The sequence below is a fragment of the Cavia porcellus genome, unplaced genomic scaffold (assembly GCF_034190915.1).
Source record: "Cavia porcellus strain 051 isolate PalLab524CR breed Dunkin Hartley unplaced genomic scaffold, mCavPor4.1 scaffold_27, whole genome shotgun sequence".
NCBI classification, from domain to species: domain Eukaryota; kingdom Metazoa; phylum Chordata; class Mammalia; order Rodentia; family Caviidae; genus Cavia; species Cavia porcellus.
The window spans coordinates 18,153,010-18,175,606 of NW_026947510.1; the positions used below are offsets into that span (position 1 = coordinate 18,153,010).

General features: G+C 47.2%; 1 protein-coding gene across 3 annotated transcripts in view; it reads right to left on the bottom strand.

Annotated features, from left to right (window-relative positions):
* The window catches only part of Nup210 (nucleoporin 210), a 94,563-nt gene that overhangs the window by 67,168 nt on the left and 4,798 nt on the right, over positions 1–22,597 (bottom strand). For all 3 annotated transcript variants that reach the window (XM_003463871.5, XM_063237950.1, XM_023562444.2), the window contains exons 2-4: positions 14,321–14,457; positions 12,436–12,567; positions 1,326–1,422 (exon numbers count right to left, since the gene is read on the bottom strand). In XM_003463871.5, the coding sequence (XP_003463919.2) occupies positions 1,326–1,422; positions 12,436–12,567; positions 14,321–14,457 (366 nt within the window). The remainder of the gene's footprint in view (positions 1–1,325; positions 1,423–12,435; positions 12,568–14,320; positions 14,458–22,597) is intronic.

The window sequence follows — 22,597 nt, forward strand, 5'->3', positions numbered from 1 at the left end:
AGATACCATCTCCCCCAAATGACCTCAGCAGTCAGTATCTGTCCTGGGTCAACAGGAAGAATAAGACTGGTGGGACAATGAAGGTTGTGTGTCTATAAGATTCCTGCCCGGGACACAAAGCTCTGAGTCTGACAGGGGACAGGGGACCTTCTCTAGAAGTAGATAGTTCTGTTCATGAGTACCAGGATGTCAAGAATCAAAGAAAGACCAGGTGATCAGAGACCAAGCACCAGGGCCAACACATGGTGTGTGATTCTGGGTTGGGTTTGTGGGGACTTCTGTTGTTGTTACAAAAGACAAAACTGGGCAATCAGAAAACCTTGAATGAGATCAGAACACTGCATGTATCAGTGTCAGTTTCCTAATTTTGATGACTCTACTGCAGAAATGCAGAAAAATGTCCTTAATGGTATTAAATTCACATTAAAATAATCCAGGGTGGTGAGGCACCAGCTTGTCAATGGGCTCTCAAACAATGCAGAAAAACTACTTTTTGTACCTGACTGGTAAATTTTCTGCAGGCCTAAAATTGTTGCAAAATCTTTATAAATTAAGTCTCCTTCTCCTAAAAAAGATGGTGAGTCTTAAAAAATTATTTAACAAAGCACAAGACCATGTAGTATAGCAGAGAATAACAGCTCAGATCCTGGGCCTGAGGTTCTCCAGGAGACAGGACCACAGCTATGGAAAGGATCCACTTCCACCCCATCCCGTATATCAGGAAGTGAACTTTTCACTTTGTCAAATGTAAATTTAAATGGCCAGATGGGGTTATGGCTGCCATGTTGGACAGTACAGATTTACACAGGTCTGAGTTCAAATCTCAGGTCTGCCACTTAGAAACTCCAATGGCTTGACCTCTGCAAGTCCGTTCCTGCAGCAGGAAAATGCAGAGGAGAGAGCTGTGTCCAGCCCGCAGGCTGCAACAGACACAAACAAGTCAGACACTCAAGGTGTCCAAACGCTCCATGCTGGGGAGCCCACTGGCCGTCCTCCCAGATGACACCTGTCTCCCTCTAACCTGCTCCCCGTGAGGAGTTCTGGCGCCCCAAGGACCACACACCCATTCCCTGGGCCTGAGATAAGACAGCACTGTGTTCTCTGTGTTATCTCTTGTCACCACCCAGCCTCTCTGCCGAGCTCCCACAGAACACATTGGAAATACCCAGGTGCCCATGCAGCTGGAGGAGAGGAAACCCTTTCTCTACAGTCACCAGGAATGTCACAGGCTTCTGGAAAGCATCCAGGATGCCCAAGAAAGGCCCACAATGTCCCCTGTCCCGGGTTCCCCTAAACTAGCCAGACCTCATCAAGGCGCCTCTTACCGCAGTGCATTGTGGGAGTCTGAGAATCCATCCGCCTCTGTGTCCTTCACAATGGTCCAGTCAAACACCAGTCCCGCCAGGGTGCTGAAGGTGTTCCCTGAAAGGGTGAATGGGCAGGAGGAAGGCAGTGGAGTTAGTTCCCAGGGCCCAGGGAAGGAGACAGAGGAAGCACACTCAGCTACTTGCAGAAAACCATGCTCAGTACCAGTCCTGCAGAGCAGGTGCCCTAACCTCCATCTTTGGGAGGGGAAACTAAGGCTGGAAGGAAAGATGCCACTTGCTCACAGGCATGTGATCAGGATGAGCTGGGCCAGGATTCAAACCAGGCCAGGCCAGGCCAGGCCAGGTGAAAGTCCGTATTCTTCCTGCTGTACCGCCCAGCCTCTGGCTGCTCCTAACAGGCTCAGTGTAGACAACACTATCGTCTTCCTTCCTATCTGTAAGCACTTTACAATCTAGAAGGCAAAGGAGCCAGGCAGGAGGGGCAGTGTCCTTCTTCAGTGACTGCTTTCACACAACTCTTCTTTCCTCTTCCCCTTGACTGTGACACTCCTGGGGTCCAGGGTTGGGGGACAGAGAGCCAGGCCCAGCTGCCTGAGCTCTGAAGGTCCTCCTTCTGGCCTGGGAGCCTTCAGGGCTACCAATTCCGTCTAGCCAATGCCACATGCAAGTCCAACTCCCACAATGGCCTGAAAAGCCCAACTCTGGCTGCCTGGGTCGCATCCTCTGCAGGCCAGGGGCTGCCTCAGCCCTCCACAGAGGACCATGCTCTCAATTTTGCCACACTCTCCGTCATTCCATCCTTTTCCATGTTCCTCATCCACATTCCCTGGCAGGCCAGCTCCCACACAGACACAGCTAGGGACCTCCAAAGGCTGTTCTTATAGTATGAAGGGCACACTCTTTAGAGAGGGACGGACCTAAGATCTTACGCGCGCCCACTCACGACCCCAAATGGTCAAATTAAACCATAGTTAGTGGAAGCTCCAGTGCTGTGTTTGCCATTACTCATTGGGGTCTATTTAGGAAGGGCCTCTCTGCCATGGTCCCTTAGATGCCCTCCCACCAATGTGGGCAACTGGTCAATGAGAACAAACTTCATCTGGTTGACATGCAGAGGGACGATTTCTCTTAGAGGTCCAAGGGAGGATTTTGAACCAATGAAAAGTTTGCAGTTCCTCAGACCTCAAAGCATTCTGACTGAGGCAATTTATCTTAACATCTTGAGGTAAGGAAGGAAGATACAAAACCTACAGCGTGGAAACACAGTGGACGCCAGAAACTCAGGTGTTCCCTGTCACCCTGGGAGGGTCTAGACCTTCCTTCCAACCCCAGGGAACAAGATGCTTACCTCTTCCCAGCACAGCCCCTTCCTCTGCCCAACACCCTGACTAGGAAAACCTTCTTTCCCCAGTGGGCTGAGATGGTGCCCATAAAGCACAGGCAGCCCAAGGCTCCACGCTCGGGTCAAAGCATGCTGACCAAGCATGCTGACTTTGCAGCCCAACCATCAGGACAAGGATGGATTCCCCTGTGATGGAAATAGTTTGGATTAGGAGCAACTCAGCAGGAAAGCCCTGCAGGCAATTGCTATGGTTTCTCCCTTGATATCCCCCAAAGCCTTACACACTCATAAGTGAGGTCTGTGGAAGGTGATCACATCAAGTGTGATGTTTATCAGTAGATTGGTCCACTGTTGAGTTCAACCTGAAATGTGATGTTGGGAGAAGAAATGGGGTCACTGAGGATGAGGCCTGGAAGGGTTCTCCTTTCCTCTCTGTTTCCCACCCCCTTGCCATGGGCAACTCTTTGCCCCTTGCCATGCAACCCTGCCTTGGAGCAACTGACTATGGACTGAGACCTCTACCAAGTGTGAGCCAAGATAAACCTCGCTTCCTTGATTGCCGTCCACTCATGTCTTGTACACCTGCAGAGGTTTACATCCAGCTCACCTCCAAGCACCACTGGTACCTTCTGTAAAGCAGGAATGAAAATATTCACCATGGGTTTGCTGGAAGGGTCACTCAGAGAGGCACCCAGCACTGGTCACTACTGCCCTGTCACAGACAGGGGATGGAGCCAGCAGATGCCCTGCAAAGAGGGAACCCTGGTGGAAAGCCACATGTCTGAGCATTTTAGCAGCTGCATGTGGAGTTCTGCCTTTGTTTCCTGCCTCCCCTGCAAGCCCACCAAGCTCACAGCTCGAAGAGGAAGAAGAAGGGATACTTTGAGAGCAGGAAGGGTCCTTGCACTTCTCTGACTTGCACTTACTCACACAGCTGCACGTACCAGGTCCTCCACACAGACGAAAATGCGAGGTCACTTCCTCAAAAGTAAAGAAAAGTGCCAGGAGGCCAGGATGGGGAATAGGAAATTCCCAGGCAGGGATCCAGCACAGGAAGTACAGGGGTTGTCCAGTATGATGACAGACCCTCAGAAGCACCTGGAAGTCCTACCCTGCAACCAGCACACATGGGCTGGCCCACTGTGGGCTCCCAGGTTCCCTTTCTACCAGCTACCACACAGACACAGACTCCAGCCAGGATGGGCCCTGGGGAAGCTGAGTCAGGCTTCACCCCTTCCTGAGGCCGCTATAGACAGGAGACCCCAAGCACTCTCAAGCCTACGCACCAGAACATGCTGGGTACCTGAGGGGCTGAGTGGAGTGGAGGTCACCCTGGTGGCAAAGTGGCCTCTGGACTAGACAGACGCCAATGCAGCACCCAAGCAGGGATGGCCATACCACCCCTTGCTCCATGCAAATCACCTGAGGCATACACATCCCACAGTCCTCTAGCAATGGTCAAGACAAAGGAAAGGGCAAGAGAGGCCAGGAAAGGCCAGGACATCAGGAGGCTGGTGGCTGAGAATCTATCCCAGGAGGCATGAAGGTGGCCAGGAAGCTGGACTGTGGATTACTATGGTCCTGTGTTCCTAACACATGCTCCCTTGTCCACCAGAATCCATTTGCAAAACAGTCTAAAAAAAACTCATTACAAATGTCAAGGCAGCACTGGCGGAGCACTGAACCAAGTATGGGACCCATCTAAGCCTCTGGCCCTTGTGAAGCTGGCCATGTGGGTGGCAGGGGAAGACTGACTACTAGTTGGCAGAATGAAAGAAGAGACCAAGTATAGCTGCTCACTGCAATCCTGACCTCCAAGAAAAAAACAGAGCAGAAAAGTCCCCACTCACAAAACAGAGCCCGGACAGGTGTTGGGGGAGAGGGAGGTGGCAAAACGGTTTCAAAAAAAACTCTACCCAAGATCAGCAAACCAAATTGACAGCAGAGCTGGCAGGGAGCCCTGCATCGACTTGCGGTGAGGGAGAGGAACGGGGACCGTTCCATAGACTAGGAGGCTCCACCAGAGGACATTCTGGGACTGGGCAGACTAGGCGGAACAGGACGCTGCAGTGACCTCAGTCACATATTCCCCTCTCAAGCGGGACTGGTGGGAAGCACTTGACCTGGGTGATGCCGTGGACTAAGACCCAGGAGGCTAGCCCAAACCAGGTCCCTGCGCCTGGCAGTGCACCCTAACACAGTGAAGCCTTCAGCAGGTTGACTGACCTGGAGGGGCAGGCTGCCAGGTCTGTGTCTTCCTAGTACAATGCAGTGGGTGGGAACATCTAGCTGGTGTGATTCAAACAAACTGAAACCGACAAAGAAAGAAACTGGGCCTCCTATATACGCTTGTATGGAAAGAACAAAAAGTATGGGAAGAGGGAGCAACAAGAAAGGACCCTCAGTTTCCAATCCTGAGAACACTGATCCAGGAAAGGTAAATGCAAAGGAGAATGAGGACAGAAAACATGCAATATCAGGCATGGCACCAACAGACATAAAGCGATATCTCCGGGACCTCACAGACGAGTTCAAAAGTGAAGTATTTCACCAAGTAAAGCAAGATATAAGTAGAATAGTTAAAGAAATGCTAAGTACCTCTCAAGAAAAAACAGATGGTGGAATGGAAGAACAGAAAAAAAAAGGGAGAATTGTTTGATAGAGAAAATAGAGAAAACGTAGAATACATGAAGCAGGTTCAAAGAGATTACCAGGAAACTAAAAACTGAATTGAAAGCTGGCATAACAGCTTGAAAGAAACTAAGGATAGATTATCTGAACTGGAGGACAGATTTGTAATGCAGGAACATGAAAGGAAAAACTTCTTAAAAATAACAAGGAAACAAGCAGTAACAATACAAAGGCTAGAAGGTGATAAAAGGATCTATAACTTAAGAATTAAGAATGTAAAGGCAGAAGCAGGAATAAAACAAATGAACTGCAAAGGCTACTCACAGAAATAATCACGGAGAACTTCCCTAATATGGGAAAAGGTAAAGATACTCAGATCTATGAGGCATACAGGAACCCAGCCACCTACAACCCAAACAGAACTACACCCAGGCATATAATAATCAAAATTCCCGAAATCCTATATAAGGACAGAATACTAAAAGCCGTCAGAGACAAGCAACAGATCACTTACAAGGGAACACCCATCAGAATTACAGCAGACTTGGCACAAATCATCAAATCACGAAGAGTATGGGGCGAAATAATTCAAGCTTTGAAAGACAATAACCTCCAGCCAAGATTGATATATCCTGCACAAGTGTCCCTAGAAATTAATGGAGAAACAAGGTGCTTCAAGACAAAGAGGAACTAGGGGAATTTGCAACCACCAATTCAACTCTACAGAGAATACTGCAGGACATTCTAAAAGAGAAAAGTACCAAGATCCCAGAAACAGTGGCATAGTGGCCACAATGAATGGAGCAGAAAGCGAAATGAGGAAGACAAACTGACAACTAATGACAGAAAAAGAGCTCAACAGAAATGAGACAGAGAAGGTTGGATGGTATGAACAGCTATTTTGGAGAAAACAAGACATCATAAGAGCTAATGCTGATTTAATATCATCTTGTTTTGAAGTCCCATCAAGCTTTTATTCTTCTGTGTCCATCGGTCTTAATATGTTGTATCTTACTGGATTTTACTATATGTGATAATATAAACAAAAACTTTTATAGACAAGGAGATAATACAGAAAACATTGTTCATTTTCTGTTACACCCTGTAATACTGTCATTCTCTTGAATGGTTTTACATTATCTTGATATGTTTGATGCTACAGTATACAAAGTTATACTCAAAGATTTCAAGGAAAGAGACACTATGGTACCTACTTTTATGTCGGGATATCTGGTGGTGAAACACTATTTTGCTTAAATGGTTATGTTCTGACCTGTGCTGTTTTGTTGTTATGTCCTCTTTTATCTCAATCTCCTTTTTTTTTTTACTTTTATCTTTTTAATTTAGGGAAAAATGAATAAAAAATAGCACGATATATTATAGTAACCCACTTTGATTTCCTATTAACTTGATTTGAAACCCTGTATTGCTCTCACCATCTTGTTTTGATTGATTTTACTCTATTCTGTTTTGCTTGATAGTACCAAGTTTGAGAGTATAGGCAACAACTGCAAAGACCATAAGATTCACTATGATGCCCATTCTGGCTTGACTATTATCTTCTTTTGAAGTCCTGTAATGTCTCCAATGTTTTGGTTTATTGGTTTTGTTCTGTACTATTTTGTTCAATTTTATTATAACTGATGATATAGGAAATTCTTTTTAAGATAGAAAGAGGCATTATGGTAACCATTGTTGATCACCTTGTATTCTGTTTTTACATTATGTACTATGTCCATCCTTTTGATTTGACTGACTCTGTTTTGTTATGTCACATTTGGTTTTATTCTCTTCAAAAAAAAGTAATAAGAACTGTGGGAATAATAAAACCCAAAATGTGTAATTGTCATTGTAAAAAAGAGAGGAAAAGAAAGTGCTCTAAAGAACATAACTGCATGTATATTTAAGTGTATAATATAACCATATTACTGAGTTTTTGTTGGATCATTGAACAGAACTGTTTGCAGCCTCACTGTTTGAATGTCCACTTTGTAAGCTTTAATTTTGAACAACTATTTCTAAGATTTCTAGCTATTTCTAAGATTTTGAACTTGAACAACTATTTCTAAGATGACAATATGTAATCTATTAACTAGTGATTTCCTACTGTTTATTTTTTTTTGAAATTCTGTATAACTTGTACCCTCTGTTTTTTTCTCATTAAATAAAATTTTAAAAAGAAAAGCAAACTCTACCCAAAAGTTTCTCCATTCAAAAAGCAGCCACAAGCACCTGCTGCATGAAATAGACAGCACCCTTGATCCTGAAGTCTGACGGCTGAGTGTAGTATTAACCAGGGCACGCAGGGCCCAAGGCTCCAAGGACACACTTCTGCCCCAGTCCCAGGAGAATCACAAAGAACATTAAGCAAGCCAACTGTACAAACATTTATTGGATGCCTGCCTGGACCCAAAGTTCAGTGTCAAACAAAAAAGCATCCAGAAAAATGAACCAACCCCAATTCTCCCCACAAAGCACTAAATTCAGTGACCCTGCACTGGTCCAGTTCTACCAGTGCACAAGGCACACGAGGACTGGAAAATAATTCTGAAAACATGGACTCAAGACAGTCATTCTGCAAACAGCCTTAGCCTATGGGTGGGAAGGGGTGGTAGAGAGGGTGGGTTTCAGTTGCTGCTGTTAACAGAACGCCTAAGCCCATGTCTTATAGTTTGGGTCCCAAATGCCCCAAAGGCCATGTGCTGAAGACTCAGCTGCAGCCTGTGGTGAGAGTGGAGGGGAGTGGTTCAGCAAGTGGGTCTGACAGAAGGAAATAGAGTCCTCAGGGGCATCCTTTGAGGAGGACACTGGGACTGCAGGCCTTCATCCTCCTTTCTCTGCTATCCAGGTTCCATGAGGTGAACTGGCCTCCTCCGCCATGTACTGCCACAAGGACGCTGAGCCCAAACAGCTATGGATGGACACCTCTGAAACTGTTAACCCAAATTAACCTTTCCTTCTTAAGTTCACTCTCATAGTTCTGTCATGGTAATGGAAGGCTGACTGTCATGCTGGGTAAATTATAAAGGAAATGGTTTTATTAAGGTTGCAGTTCTGGAGGATGGAAGCCCAATATGGGACTGCCACATCTGCCTTAGGCTTAATGTCAACTTATGTTTTAACACTGCAGCAGAGCAAAGGGAGAAGGTACGCAGAATGTGCAGACAGCATGTGCCAACAGCACCTGTGCCTGAGTACTTGCAGAAGAGACAAAACACAAGCAAAGGCCTTCTCCTCAGGTAAGTCACCCAGCCCAGTAAGAGCTGCATGCACCACCCACAAACACCTCATTCCCTTTGGTTTTCCCTTGTTCTTCTGGGGCTCTGTGCACATGGGGCAAGGGTGTCACCACTGAGCCGCACCTAGTCCTATCACGTCTGAAAGGTGCCACTTCCCCTCGTACTCTTGCATCAGGGAAGAGTTTCAATATGAGCTTCAAGAGAAGACATTAGACTCAAAGCATAGGAGGGAGGTCCAGGCCTGCAATGGCACTGTGGCTCAGGGCACCAATGCCCAGGAACAGCCCATCTGCAGGAAGCAGGCACCGCACTGAGAGGTGACAGACCTTGACATCCCTAGTCCCAGTCCCTGCTCAGCCAATCGTGGGTTGTGACCCAAAGTAAACAAACTGTCTAGACCTTGGAATCCTTTCCTGTACAAAGGGCACTATGGCACCTTTCCTGAGGGGTGAGAGATTGCATTGGTAGTGGGTCCAGCTCAGTGCTTGGCAAGCTCACACCAGCACTGCTCATCACAGTCCAAAAATGAAAACCACCAGAGGTCCACTAACTACAAATGGAAACACAACCCACAGTCCATCCATGCAGTGGAATGTTGTTTTCCAACAGAAAGGAATGTAGTGCTCATAGGTGACAACATGCACAGAGAATAAAGCCAGTCACAAAAGACTGCATGAAAGTAGGGCTGTTTGTATTGTATGATTCTTATATGAAAGGTCCAGAATAGGGAAATGGAGAGGCCAGAAGTAGAATGGTAGCTGCAGAGGCTGGAGAGGAACAAGAATGAGACTGACTGTTATTTGGGTTTCTCTTTGTGGTGCTAAATTCTAAAATGAGACAGGGATGATTGCATAACATTGTGAATGCACCAAAAAACCCACTGAATTGTATGCTTTAATGGGTTGAGTTTCATGGTGTATAAAACTCAACAAGAACAACTATTTTAAGTGACTTAGGTTTGGAAATGGAGGAGAGTGGTCAAGAGCAGAAAGTGGTAAACTATGGCTCCTAAAGCCAAATCTGGCCCAGTGTGTAGTTTTATAAATAAAGCTTTATTAGAACAGCATCATATCTGTTCACTGACACACTGCCCAGTCTGCTCTGGAGCTGCAATGGCAGAGCTGAACACAAGCAACAGAGAGAGCGTGGCCAGCAAGGTGGGATGACACTCACTCTCCGGATCCTCTCAAAACATAACTTCTGGCCAAAAGGGTGAACTCTGGGCCAGTTTGGAGCTCAGATGCTGGCTCTGCTACATATTAACCACATGCCTGCTCTGGGTGGATGCAAATGCGCGCACACACACACACACACACACACACACACACACACGAATATAAGTACATGACTGTATTCACTCTGTGCCTTCATCTTTCCACCATGGAAACGTGAACTGCGACAGGAGACATAAAGTGCCCCTAAAGAATGCCTGCCCCTAGGATGGGCTCTGGCTTTGGTCTTTCTGCTCCCAAGAACAGCCAGTGACTTCTCTAGATCCTGCCAAGGAGCTTCAGCTTCCTCACTTTACAGTGCCCTTCTTCAGCCCCTCTCTGCTTCAGACTAAGGGCAAACGGCCAGCTGACCCCAAAGACACTTCCTGTCCTACATCCTGCCCTCTCCATAGCCCTCCTATCTGTCCACATGCAGTGCTCTGGGCTCACCTCCAGCACATCTTCAGCTGCATGTTACCTAACCCCCACCCTCCATATCCTATCTCATCTCCTTTGAGGTTGGCCCCACCTAACTCTACAGCCTCCAGGCACTCTGATTGTGAACAGCATTCAACCATGGTTGAGCATCCCTTATCCAAAAACTGTCAGAAGTGTAAGTTTCTGATTCTGAAGTTTTTTCAATTTGGGGATCTTTGCACTGACCTTTTGAGTACTTCAAGAAGTTTAGGATAAACCAGGAGTAGTAGCACATGCCTGTAATCTCAGCTACTTGGGAGGCTGAGGAAGGAGGATTACAAGTTTGAGGCTGGCCTGAGCAACTCAGTGAGTCTACATCTCATACTAAATTTTCAAAGGCACTGGGACTATAGCTCAGTGGTAAAGCCCTGGCTCAGCATGTGCAGTTTTCCCTGGTTCCACCCTAAGAAAACATACACACAAATACAAACACACACACAATTTAGATTTTGGTCCATTTTAGATCCTGATTTTCAGATGAAGGGTTCAACCCATATGTATGAATGATGGTTTGTTTACATGTTGTCTTCCTTCATTCTGCGGTCCTGTGGCAGAGGCGAGGCCCTTCTGGGTCCCACAGCATCCTTGGTACCTGGACAGTACCCCTTTATAGACAGTGCTCAGGGAAGCACCCCTTGTTACTGAGCACCCACACAATGCTTATCTGGCTGCAGATTTCTCCCCATGTCTGGTGGTCACCACATCAAGCTTCCCAATCTCAGTCCCCCAGATGAGAAAACATGAACAGAGGGGCTAGGAGCTCGTCTGACAAATGAATTCATGGAGGAAGGAAGGAAAGGTCTGGCAAAGGCTCAATACCAGTCATTTGTTCTCTTTCTGCCAGGGAATGTGGCCATATATGGGGACAATCTTGATTTTCCTGACTTGGAGAATCCATCTGCACTCCATAGGCAGTGCCTAGGGATGCTGCAAGACATACTATTCTGCACTGGGCAGATACTTCTCAGAGGATGCTTATGCCCAAAGTGCCAACCAATACAGCCTAGGCCAAGAAACCTTGTTCTGGAAAATAAACAAGAAAGTAGAAAAAAGAACACAGTAGGCAGATTAGTCAGGCAAGGTTCTGAAGAGAAGGTGACCCTGAGTCTGGGATGAGCATCTTCTGAGAAACACCTCTGCCCTGACTTCTACTTACTACCACAAGAATCCCCACCCAATGAGTGCCCTGTTAGGGTTTGGGTAAGTCCCCCCCAAAGACTTCCCCAACAATCTGTGGTCCTATTGGGAGGTGACAGAGCTTTATGAGATGGTGTCTAATGGAAAGAAGATATGTCGCTGAGTGGGGGGGGGTGTCCTCTAAGGGGACCAGGACCCTTCTTCTCGTGCCCTACTTCCTGGCCACCATGAAGTAAGCAACACCCACCACCTATGGCCTCTACTGTGATGTTATCCCCACCTCTTGCCCACAGATAACAGAGCCAGCCAACCAGGCACTGAAACCTCAGAAACCATGAGCCAAAATCAATCCTTCTTCCTTCAAATTTTTGTCACAGCAACAAAAAGCTAGTACATTCCTCACTTCCCTCACTGAGAAGTCAGGGTTGCAGCCCACACAGTCTGCTGACCACCGAAGAAAGCTATCTAGAAAAACTGAAGCCCAGACAAGGTGACATCTGATGCTGCTAGGTGGGGAGGATAGTATGCTGAGAGAGAGCAATGCAGAAGTGTCTCCCTGGCCCACACACACACACACACACACACACACACACACACGCACGCACGCACGCGCGCGCGCGCACACGCACGCACGCACGCACGCACACACACACACACACACGCATGCTCAAAAGCTTGGCCAGGAGACTAAGACCAGCCTGAAAGCCAAGCAAGAGAACAGCTCCCATTGTCACAATTTGGTCACCAGCCAGCCACCCTCACACCCCATCACTGCCCAAAACATGGGCTTCCTGAGCCAACTTTACCAAGGACCACTGCTGTGCAACGGTATAGAGTCTGCCCCAGGGTCGACTACACCCTGAGTGCTCAGGCCAGGCTTCGGGAATACAGAGCACAAGGAATGGAGATGGTCTGATGCCTCCAAGAGCACAGATCTCACCCTGGAGGTAATTTTTCTCTTCAGCTTCACCCCGGCACCAGTTTTTCCTTCTTGGCTAAGGCAGCAGGGTTGGATGTGAAATGACACAGTGACCGAGAAAGAGGTCACGGCAGGGTGGGTATGTGCTCACCTTCCGAGTCCAGGGCCTGGATCTTCAGCTCCAGAGGGGAATCTTCAAGGTAGAGCTCACGGGTAGTGGACACAATCTGAATGCCGTGGATGAGGTCAACAATGGCATCGCAGCGCAGCACCTGGCCTGTGGCTGCAGGGACATGGAAAGGGGTCAGCACCGCAGACAGTGGCTGGCCATCATGCCACCTGGGGGTCCTGAACTCTTTGGTAGCCTTGCTCTCTGGCAGAGATTAGAACAGCCAAAAAACAGAACAAAACAATCAAAAAAAAAAAAAAAAGATAAAAGATACTACCACAGGGCTCAGAGAGCTGAATTCACCCTCAGACTCCAGGTGCCAGCTGAGCACACAAACCTTGGGGACATCTACCTGAGTCGTTAGGGCTGAAGGAAGAGCTTGGGACATTTCCGCTGCCCACCACAGACAATTACAACTTGCTTGTAGATTAGCTCAGAATGTAATCAGGAAGTTACATGAGTATGTGGACTTAGCATCTAAAAGAAAACAATCCTATTCGGGAGCCCCGTGTCCCCACTGAGACTAGGGATTGCACTGGTCTTTGCTTCTTTCTTGTTTACTTCTGCTGATGTTTTTATCAACTACACTACAGAAGGGATTCATGGACACATCCACTTGCTCCATAAGTAAGATACATAAATGGCATTACCTAGAGAATTCTTTAAGGGTAGGGTGGCAGCACGTGATGCCAAATTATTCTGATCATTCTCCAGGCAGCATATGAAAATACTTGTGCACTGGTAATATTTCACTGAAAAGCACTATGACCCCGTGCGTCAAAATCCATATGCGTACTCGAGGGTATGCACCTGTAGTCCTGCCTACTCAAAAGACTGAATCCAAAGAGTCCCTCGTGCCCGTGAGTGGCAGCCCAGTGTGGGTACCATAGTACGGCCCTGTCTCAAAAAAATAATTTCATTATTGTGCCCCATTAAAACAAGAATATTATTCTAGGGAGGAAATTAGCAAAAGAATCCCAAAAGACCTCAAAACTCCTCTGTGTTAAAAATTTCTTTTTGCACATAACCTTGAAACAGACATCTGAAAACATTCTAAGTGTCCAATATAAGGAATGCTTATAAGACAATCTGCTGCTAAAAACATGACTTGGCATTAAAAACAGTCCTGTGGCAGGGGCGGTCCTGTGGCAGGGGTCTCCTCAGAGGGAGACCCCTTCTTTAGCATGTGCAAGGCCCTGGTTCAATCCTCAGCACCAAAGGACAATGATAATAATTCCATAGTAAAATAGAAAACGTATGATGGTAATGGGGAAAACCATGAGAAAACATTACGTTGTCTCTAAGTATAGCTGGGTCTCTGTAATCTTACATTCCAGACTCTCAGATCCAACCAACCACAGACTGGCAATATTCAGAAAAAAAATTCCACTGGAAGATGTTTTTCCTCCTCATTATTCTCCAACCATACAGTATAATTTTCTGCAGCATTTACATGATATTAGGTATTATATGTAATCTAGAGATGTTTTAAAATATTCAGGATGATGTACATAGACTGTGGCTTTTTATGTAAGTGACTTGAGCCTCTACATATTTTGGTACTGGAGCAGGAACCTGTCATCAATTTCTCATGGATGCTGAGAGTCAATTTCGTTTTATAACCATAATACAGTAAATGTGGAGAAGGACAAAGAGTGGCATCCTAGATTGGAGCAACTGGGTTCACCTCGATACCAGTCAATCAAAACTCCTCTAGAAATCAGGAAGCCACATGCAGGTGTGAAGGATAGTATGGGCACCACTTGGGCTACAGCAGCTCTGGAGGCCACTGATCTCAATGGCATACTTCCCTGTCCCTCCCTGGTTCACCCACCCAGGGACCACCCACAGCACTCTAAGCCCTTACTGATGTCCTCGGCGAAGATGATGCTGGTGAGCCGGGCAGGCTGTGTGAGCCGGGCCTGCACCACAGCTTTCTGGGAGCACTGGCGTTCATCAGGGCCCAGGGGCTCTATGCTAGCCACTTCCGGCCGGGTAGACAACCTGCGGTGGGAAACAAGAATTCATTTCTCTGGACCTACGTTGCAAGACGAGACTGGGCCAGAAGCCAGAGCAACGGCTCTCCATTTGGAGCGCTGTCCTGGATTCAAACACAGCACAGAGGTCACACACCAGCTTCAAACATTCCCAGGGGAGAGAGGGGACCCAGGTGGGGCCCCTCTCCCAAGACACTTGGCCCTTGAGGGCACAGACCACAATACAGGGTAAATCAAACCAGAGCCCACGCTGGGAGTGGATATTCAGTCTGCAGTCCCTGTCTATGACTGTGCTACAGAAAGGGACAGCAGCCCCATATCCGCAGGGAACACATTCCGAGGAGACCCCAGTGAGGGTCTGAAACAGTCAGTGGCCTACCTAGGCTGTAATTTAACTTGTAAATTAGGAACAGAAAAGATTAACAACATAAAACAGAGCATGTATAACAATATACAGTAATAGAAACCACTTAAAATTGCAAGTTAAATTATTTATTTCTGGAATTCTCCATTTAACATTTTCAGACTGCAGTAGACCATGGGTAACTGAAGCCCAAAAGGTGTCACAGAAGCTAAGGGGACTTCTATAATTCTCTGTCCACAAGAACACCTCTCATGATGTCCTATAAGGTGATTCCTGACAGAGGAGGAAATGCCGGGTGTCTCGGCTGACCTATAGCCCAGAGTAGGGGCACAGCATACACCCCGACATCATCCTCTTTCTCCAGAGAGCTTCTGTGGGTCCTGGAGTCCAGTAACTGTAATGGCAGCAACTATCACAAAGTCCTGTGCACACCTAAGAATTCCTGTGTGCCTCCTGAAAGTTGATGGCAAATGTTTCTCTCGTAAGGAGAAAGGCAGATGAACACATCAGTAAATGATATGGGGTAACGTGAGAAGGTTTCCCACGCAATGAAGAACAAGGGATCTGACTGCGGTGGTTAATCTTCACTGTTGACCTGACTAGCAAAGCACACTTCTGGGAGTGCAATGGTGGGTCACGGGGGTGTGACCTTGGAGCTCACAAGCCCTGGCCCCTTCTTCTCGGGCTCCTCCCCCTGTGCTCTGCTTCTGCTACCATAAGGTGAGCAGCTTTACTCCACCAAGGCCTTCTGCCATGGGGTTTCTACCTTGGACCCACCTGCCCATGGTCTGAAACCTCTGTAACTATTTCCTCCTTGGTTGGAATAAGTATGTCATGGATTTTGTCCCAGCTACAAAAAGAGTGATTTACATTAGCTGCTTATCTACTACTTGCACAAAATATCTAATACTTGCAACTTAAAGAAGGAGAGGTTTATCTGAGGTCACAGTTGCAGTGGGCTCAGCCGATACTGGCTGGCTCTGAGGCAGAAACACTGGGAAGGGCCTGGCAGAGTAAGCCGCACACAGCATGCCAGCTGCGGAGCACAGCAGAGCAGATGGGGAGGAGCCTGAGATGAGCAGGTACCCTTCCAGGTCATGCTCCAGTGCCACACCCCTTCTGGCCAGGCCCCACCGCTGCACACCATGGGGCTGAGGGCGCACTGTAGCACTCAATGCAACGCAAGGTAACAACAGTTCTAGGTCCCAGTGACACGAGGACGAATGTGGAGTCCATTGGACATGGTACTGAGAGAGCCCAGTGAACATCTGCTATTACCCCCATCTGTACATGGGTGCCTGGGAAGCCTCAGTGACCACCGAGACCTGGGGGTTCAGACTGGGGGGGGGATCAGCGGGCAAAGCCCCTAAGGAAGGAAACAGCCAGGACTGCTGAGCCATAAGGAAAAGACTGTAGTGACCAGGGACCCAGAGAAGGTGCCCACTGAATAAAGTGGCCAGCATAGTTCCCTTGGGGGCTGACCCTTCATAATGGCACCCTGGAGACTGCATACTACCCAACTTTTGCTTAAACTCACCATAACACAGACATTCTGGATTGTTAAGGAGGAAATCTGTCAAAACTGCCAAGCACTAAAAAGCAACGGTGTGAGGATGGTGCACACCTGTAATCCTAGCGCTGAAGGAGGCTGAGGCAGGAGAATGAGAAGTTCCAGTCACACCCGGACATCTCAGTAACACCCTATCTCAAAATCTAAAACAAAAAAAGCATAGTGGCACAGGCTACACTCCATGGCAAATTTGAGCCCACCCTAGGCAATGTAGCAAGACCCCATCTCAAAGTGTGCAGGGATAGTAAGATGCAAAGGACCTAGCACCGCACTGCAAAATAAATTAGGAGGGACCTAGCATTAACTCAGTGGTTAGAGCACCACTAGGCTCAAAGCCCAAGGTCAAAAACAAAAACAAAACAAGCCATGGTGTGAAACATACCTGAGAGACATCTCCAGTCTCACAGGCAGCGCCCGCAAGCACACCCGGGATGCTGGTGACATAGACAGCCTGGGAATGCACGGAGCTGCTGGCAGGAAACCTGGAGAAGCATCAACCATCTGTACTGAAAATGTGCTGCAAACAAACCCCATGCCGGTTCAGGAAAGGAAGTGAAACTCTTGAGAAAAAGCACATGCTCTGGCCTCACGGAGGCATTCTGAGAAAACAACATTTCAGAGTCTAAGGGAACAGAATAAAGCAGGTAACTGAGAGAAGGGGCTCACAAAAGCTGGAAATGGGCTCCTGTTTAACCGTAACAGTTCTGAAGTCCTGTGGTTTTTCCACCACACACACACACACACACACACACACACACACAAACTGTGCAACTGAGAACAAACAAGAAAACACACTGATCAGAGGGATCAAGAAGGAAAAAAAAAGCCAAGAGAGCGCACCTGGCTTGGGTCAGAGAATGGAAAGAGATGACAGTGGAAAAAACAGTAAAAGTCAGTGCTTTGCTGGTCTCAGGACGTCATGTTGATTTCACACTGTGACAAAAACTCCTAGTCATCATCAACATTCAAGGAAGCCATGTGGAAATATATGGGGATTCCTGCATTATCTAGCTAGTGTCTCACCTCATGGCCTCAGCTGGCCCCCTATCTCAGGGTCTCATTTTTCTTGCAGGCTTCTGCCTCTGACCAGGGCGCTCCCCAACCATTCATCCAAGGTTGAGACAGCCTGGGCCAGGCTTTCCGTGACCAGGAGCAGCATGCTCCTCCATCAGCTGCCCTCCTCTACCCGGTGTTGACCTGGCTTGGGGAGCACCTCCCAGAGGCACAGAGAACCACAGTGCCCTCGGGGCTCAGTGTCCTCGCCTGCCACCCTCCTACCTGGCCCTCCTCATGTAGGGTGAGAGAGACGGGAAAGATGATCACCCTAGGAAGTGGGTTTGGGTGACACCCAGTGGCAGAGGCTCAGCTGGCAAGCACCAGATCCTGGCACAATAATTTTTTCATTTTTAAAAAGCACATTGGGAAATGTTCATCAGAGCATTCTAGAGGGAAAGGAAGGCACCAAATTGAACATGGAACCTGGGAGGAAGGGGATATGCAGATTCACTTTTATCTGTAAGGTTTTATTTTGTGAGGGAAAAAATGAGCAGAAACATCACATTTTGACATGATGGCTGATTTTGGTGGTATGAAGTCATTATCTTATTCTTTTTTCTGCATTAGTCTAACATCTAAATAAAAATATCTTCCCCTGTGCTCTCACTGCAAGTGACTCAGCAACACCCTCACCTTGCTGAGAGTGAACCGCTGCTCAGAAGGCAGAACTGATTAAAACTGGGGAGGGTCAGGCCTGGACACGGGCCCTCCAAGGCCCTCTGGGGAACATTCTGCACATGGACCAGCTACACAGAGGACCTGGTCCCCTTCAGGGTGCTTCTACCCCTCCTGGCTCTCTCCAAGGAGCCTTAGGTAAACCCCACAGAGGCCTCTGGAGATGCAGGCTGGGAATGCAAGTGCTGACCACTTGTGTACTCAGGAGGCCAAGGCAGGAGGACTGCAATATCGTTCAAGGCCAGTGTGGGCTACATACCAAGACCCTATCTCCAAAAAAACAACTGAAAAGAGAATTTGCACTTCTGGAATGTGAGTGCCTTCAGTCTTGAGTGGAAACATGGGCTCTTCCCAGGCTTTGAGTCTAAGGCTGCAGCATTCACACTGACAGCTGGTATCTGCCCTCCTGCAGATTTTAGGACTCATCAACCTACATCATCTGTAAGTCAATTCTAATTTCTCATGATAAATCTCAACTGCTCTCTTCAACTTACTCTGTGTCCTGAAAAACCCATCATGAAAAGAAAATCCTGGAAGTAGAAAATGCATTTACCATTCCAGCTATCAAATGGCCCACCATGCTTTAAACATGCCTGGGATACTTACTGTGTTCAGCCCAAGTCATCTAATGAAACACTCTTTATTGGAGAGGGGGTCTGTGCAGCCTTCATCCAGAGCCATGCTCCCAGGTCATTTCTTATTTTGACAAACTTGTACTACATCACTAAGTGCACACACCACCAGAGGGGGTCAGAGAATGCATAGATGAGTGACTTTTTCATTGATTCATTGCATATTTTAATTATTACTTATTCATTTCAAAGTGTCTTTGGAGCTGGGCATGGTGGCACATGCCTATAATTCCAGCACTCAGGAGGCTGAGGCAAGAGGATTGTTGCAAGTTCGAGACCAGCCTGGGCTACAAAATGAACCCAAGGCCAGCCTGAATTGCATAGCGAGACCCTATTTCAAAAAGACAAAAAAAAAAAAAAAAAAAGAAGAAGAACGAAATGCTGAATCTATAGAAGCACAGGTAGCACATGGAAAGGCAACAGCATGACAGTGAAGTGACTTCCCCGACACCTCGCAGAGGTCTAATGCAAGAGAAACAGAGCCCTGCCCTGCCACGCTGGCTATGCCTCCTCTCTGTGGCAGTGTGCCACAGTGTTACAGTGTTTCTGAGGCCATGTAAACAGAGCAGCCTACAAGCCCATGGATTCTCTAAGAGACAGTCAGTCTGGTCTCCAATGGGGCAGGACATCCAAGAGGACAGGAGGAGCTGCTGGAAGAGGTGCACGGCCACCATGCCACCTCGGGCCCCATCTTGGCTGGTGGCCAGCATGTGTGTCCCTCACTCACTTACACCCTAGATAGCATGTAGGACAGACATCACAGTCCAGAACGGTGCATCTGTCCTTCCGAGGGACCCCATGCAGTGCAGTAGCACAGTGATAGAGCCCTATTCCATCCAGTGATCTACTGGGAAGAAGTTGTGTGATAGGAGGTTGTCATCCACCGGCTGGGTGGCCTTGAGCGACCACCATCACCTTTCTGGGACTCCATACCTTTGTCTTCACAATGGGAATAAAAATAGCACCCAACTATAAAGGATCAGATGGATTATGTGGGATAACAGGATGCTCTTATTACAGCTAATGGAAGATTAACAAGAATGGAGGCTCCCAAATGAGAAGCTTGGGGTCCTGTAGTCTGGCAGGATTCTGGCTACAAGAACTGTGCTGTCCACAGATAAGGGGAAGAAGGGGTTCAGGAGGACCCTGCCGTCACATGGGCATGACTTGTCCTCTTTGTCTTGCAATGTTTTTGTGTGTGGAATTGGTGAAGTTCTGACCTTGTAAAACCGAATTCAAAAACGATTGCTCCTGTTCTCTCCTGAAACTCTGTCAAGGACCAGTGACACTGCTTCCTCGCGTTTCCAATGTACAGGTTCATGTTGGACTGTCCCTACCAGGCCTCCTCCTGCCTCTCTGCTAAAAGTGCTCTTCTGCTCTTCCACAGGAACATGTCTGCGATGGTGTGGATGTCGAAAACCTAACCCCCAAGATGATAGAATCAAGAGGTGATTAGGTGTAGGGCAGAGCCTTCATGAACAGGCTCAGGTATCCTTATAAAAGAGGCCACAGAGAGCTGTGTCACTCCTTCCCACCATCTGAGGACACAGCAAGTCCTTGGCAACCTGCAGCTGGGGAAAAGCCATGCGACTCAATCCTGGATCTGGGACTTCCAGCTCACAAAAGTGTGAGAAACTCCTTCCAGTGGCTTGAAGCCATTCATCCTATGGTGTTTTGTGACAGCAGTCAAATGAATTGAGACACTTCTTTGCAGTCCCTCCAGGTTCCTGAGGACACTGGAAAGTACACTCCTGCACCTGGCCAATCAAACTACCTGCTCTCTGGTCAGTGTCCTGGTGAGGTCAAGTACTGTGGGTATCCAAGGGGTGCAGTGGTTCATGCCACACTAGACTGGAACCTCAAGGCTGTCAGGCTACAATGTTATCTTATTCCCCTTAGGCAGGATCCAGCCACAGCCAATTCCCCTCTCTGTCTCACTGAAGTCTGTCAAGGACAGGACCGAGTCCTGGTAACATTCCTTTCCCCTTGCGACACAAAAGCCTGAATCAAACTCTGCTTGGGCATTTCTCCTTCATAAGCTGAAAAAAATACTGCTTTGTTGCACCATAACCATTTTGGTTTGCATTTGCCTTCAAGTGCAGTTGAGAAAAGAGTCTGGAGGGACGAGATTCCCTCAACTGCATTCTTTAAGGCTTGAAGCCTTATTTCATTCAGCCCCTTTGTAACCTGTTGAAAAATAACAGCTGCACAAACTTTCATTTATTACTTGTGTGTTCCATGTCATGCACAGAGCGCAGCATAGCATAAATATTTTCTTTGCCTCTCCAAGATCTCATTAAACCCCCAGTGACGTAGGAGGAGATGTTAAGTGACCTGCCCAGGGCCATGCCCCCAGAAGAGGATTTCAGTGGTCTCAGCGCAGCCCTGCTCTCTGTGCTGGGCACAGAGTTTAGAACAAGACCAAGGGCCTCAGTGCTGATCTGGCGCTGCCTACAGGAAGGGCTGAGCTTCCAGGCGCTGGCAAATGGTCCCCTTAACCTCACTGAATCAGCTCCCAACCCCAGATGATGATTTTTAAAATGTCTTTGTTTTTTAATGCCCTAAAGGAAAACGAAGGAGACAAATCACCAGCTGAGATGCCTCAGCACATTCCCTTCTGAATCCAAGCGCTGGGTTCAGCTCTGAACTCAGTGATCTGGGTTTGAACAAGGCTGTGAGGTTTGTATTTTTTTCTTACTTTTTCCCTGTTTATTCTTTATTGAAAAAGTACTACATTTTAAAAGAGAGTCTTGCCAGCATGGTGGTATAATCCTCTAATCCTAGCACTTTGGGAGGCTAAGGCAGGAAGACCACAAATTCAAGCCCAGCCAGGACAAAAATAAAAATTTTTTTTAAGGGTGGGGTGCTGGGGATGGAGCTCAACATAAAGGCTGGTTCATTCCTCAGTACCAGAAAAAAGAGACTAAGCATTACATGCTAGATAAAAAGACAACTGTCATCAAGAAATCAAATAACAACAAATTCTGGCAAGGATGCAGGGGGAAAACAAATCCTTCTACAATGCTAGCAGGAATGGAATATATATTGGTACAACCACTATGGAAATCAGTAGGGAGATTCTGCAAAAACAAACAAACAAATTAAAAATTCCATTTGACCCAGCTTTTCTCCTTCTAGGTATCTTGCCAAAAGGGGTAAAGACATCACAGTACAGTGATCCACACACACACCCATGTTTAGAGCAGCACAGTTAGTAAAATAGCTAAATCTTGGCAGCAGCCTACATGTGCATCAACAGATTATTGGATGTGAGAACGTAGTATTTATACACAACAGAGTACTCCTATGCTATTAAAAAAGGATAAACGAGTCATTTGTAGGAAAATGGATGCACCCTTGAGACTATAATATTAAATGAAATAACTTCTAGCTTATCACATGGTTTCTCTTGTACAAGAAAACCAAAATATAAGTAGGGAGCAAAATAAAAGATAAGAAGTAAGAAGACAGATCCTTTGCAAAAGAGAAAGGAATCGAGAGATGCAGGGAGAGGGGAGGAAGGAGCGGGGAGGAGGAAGAAAAGGGATTGGAATGTGTTACGCTCATGGACCAACTCTCCATGACGAATGTAGTCTTTATGTACTGCACACATGGATTAATAAAAAATAAAAAGTCTGCTCCTGCATTTCCAGACCCTGAGATGAACCCACATAGTGTTAGGAGGCTGAGGGAGGGAAGAATCCCTGCAAAGACTCAGAGAAGACAGACAAATATTCAAGTATTAACAAAAGGAGGAAGCCTTGCAGAGGTGGGCTGGAAGGAAATGGAGAGCTGTGTTTCACGGGTACCAAATTTCAGTTTTGCAAAATGAAGAGGTCTAAGAACAGGG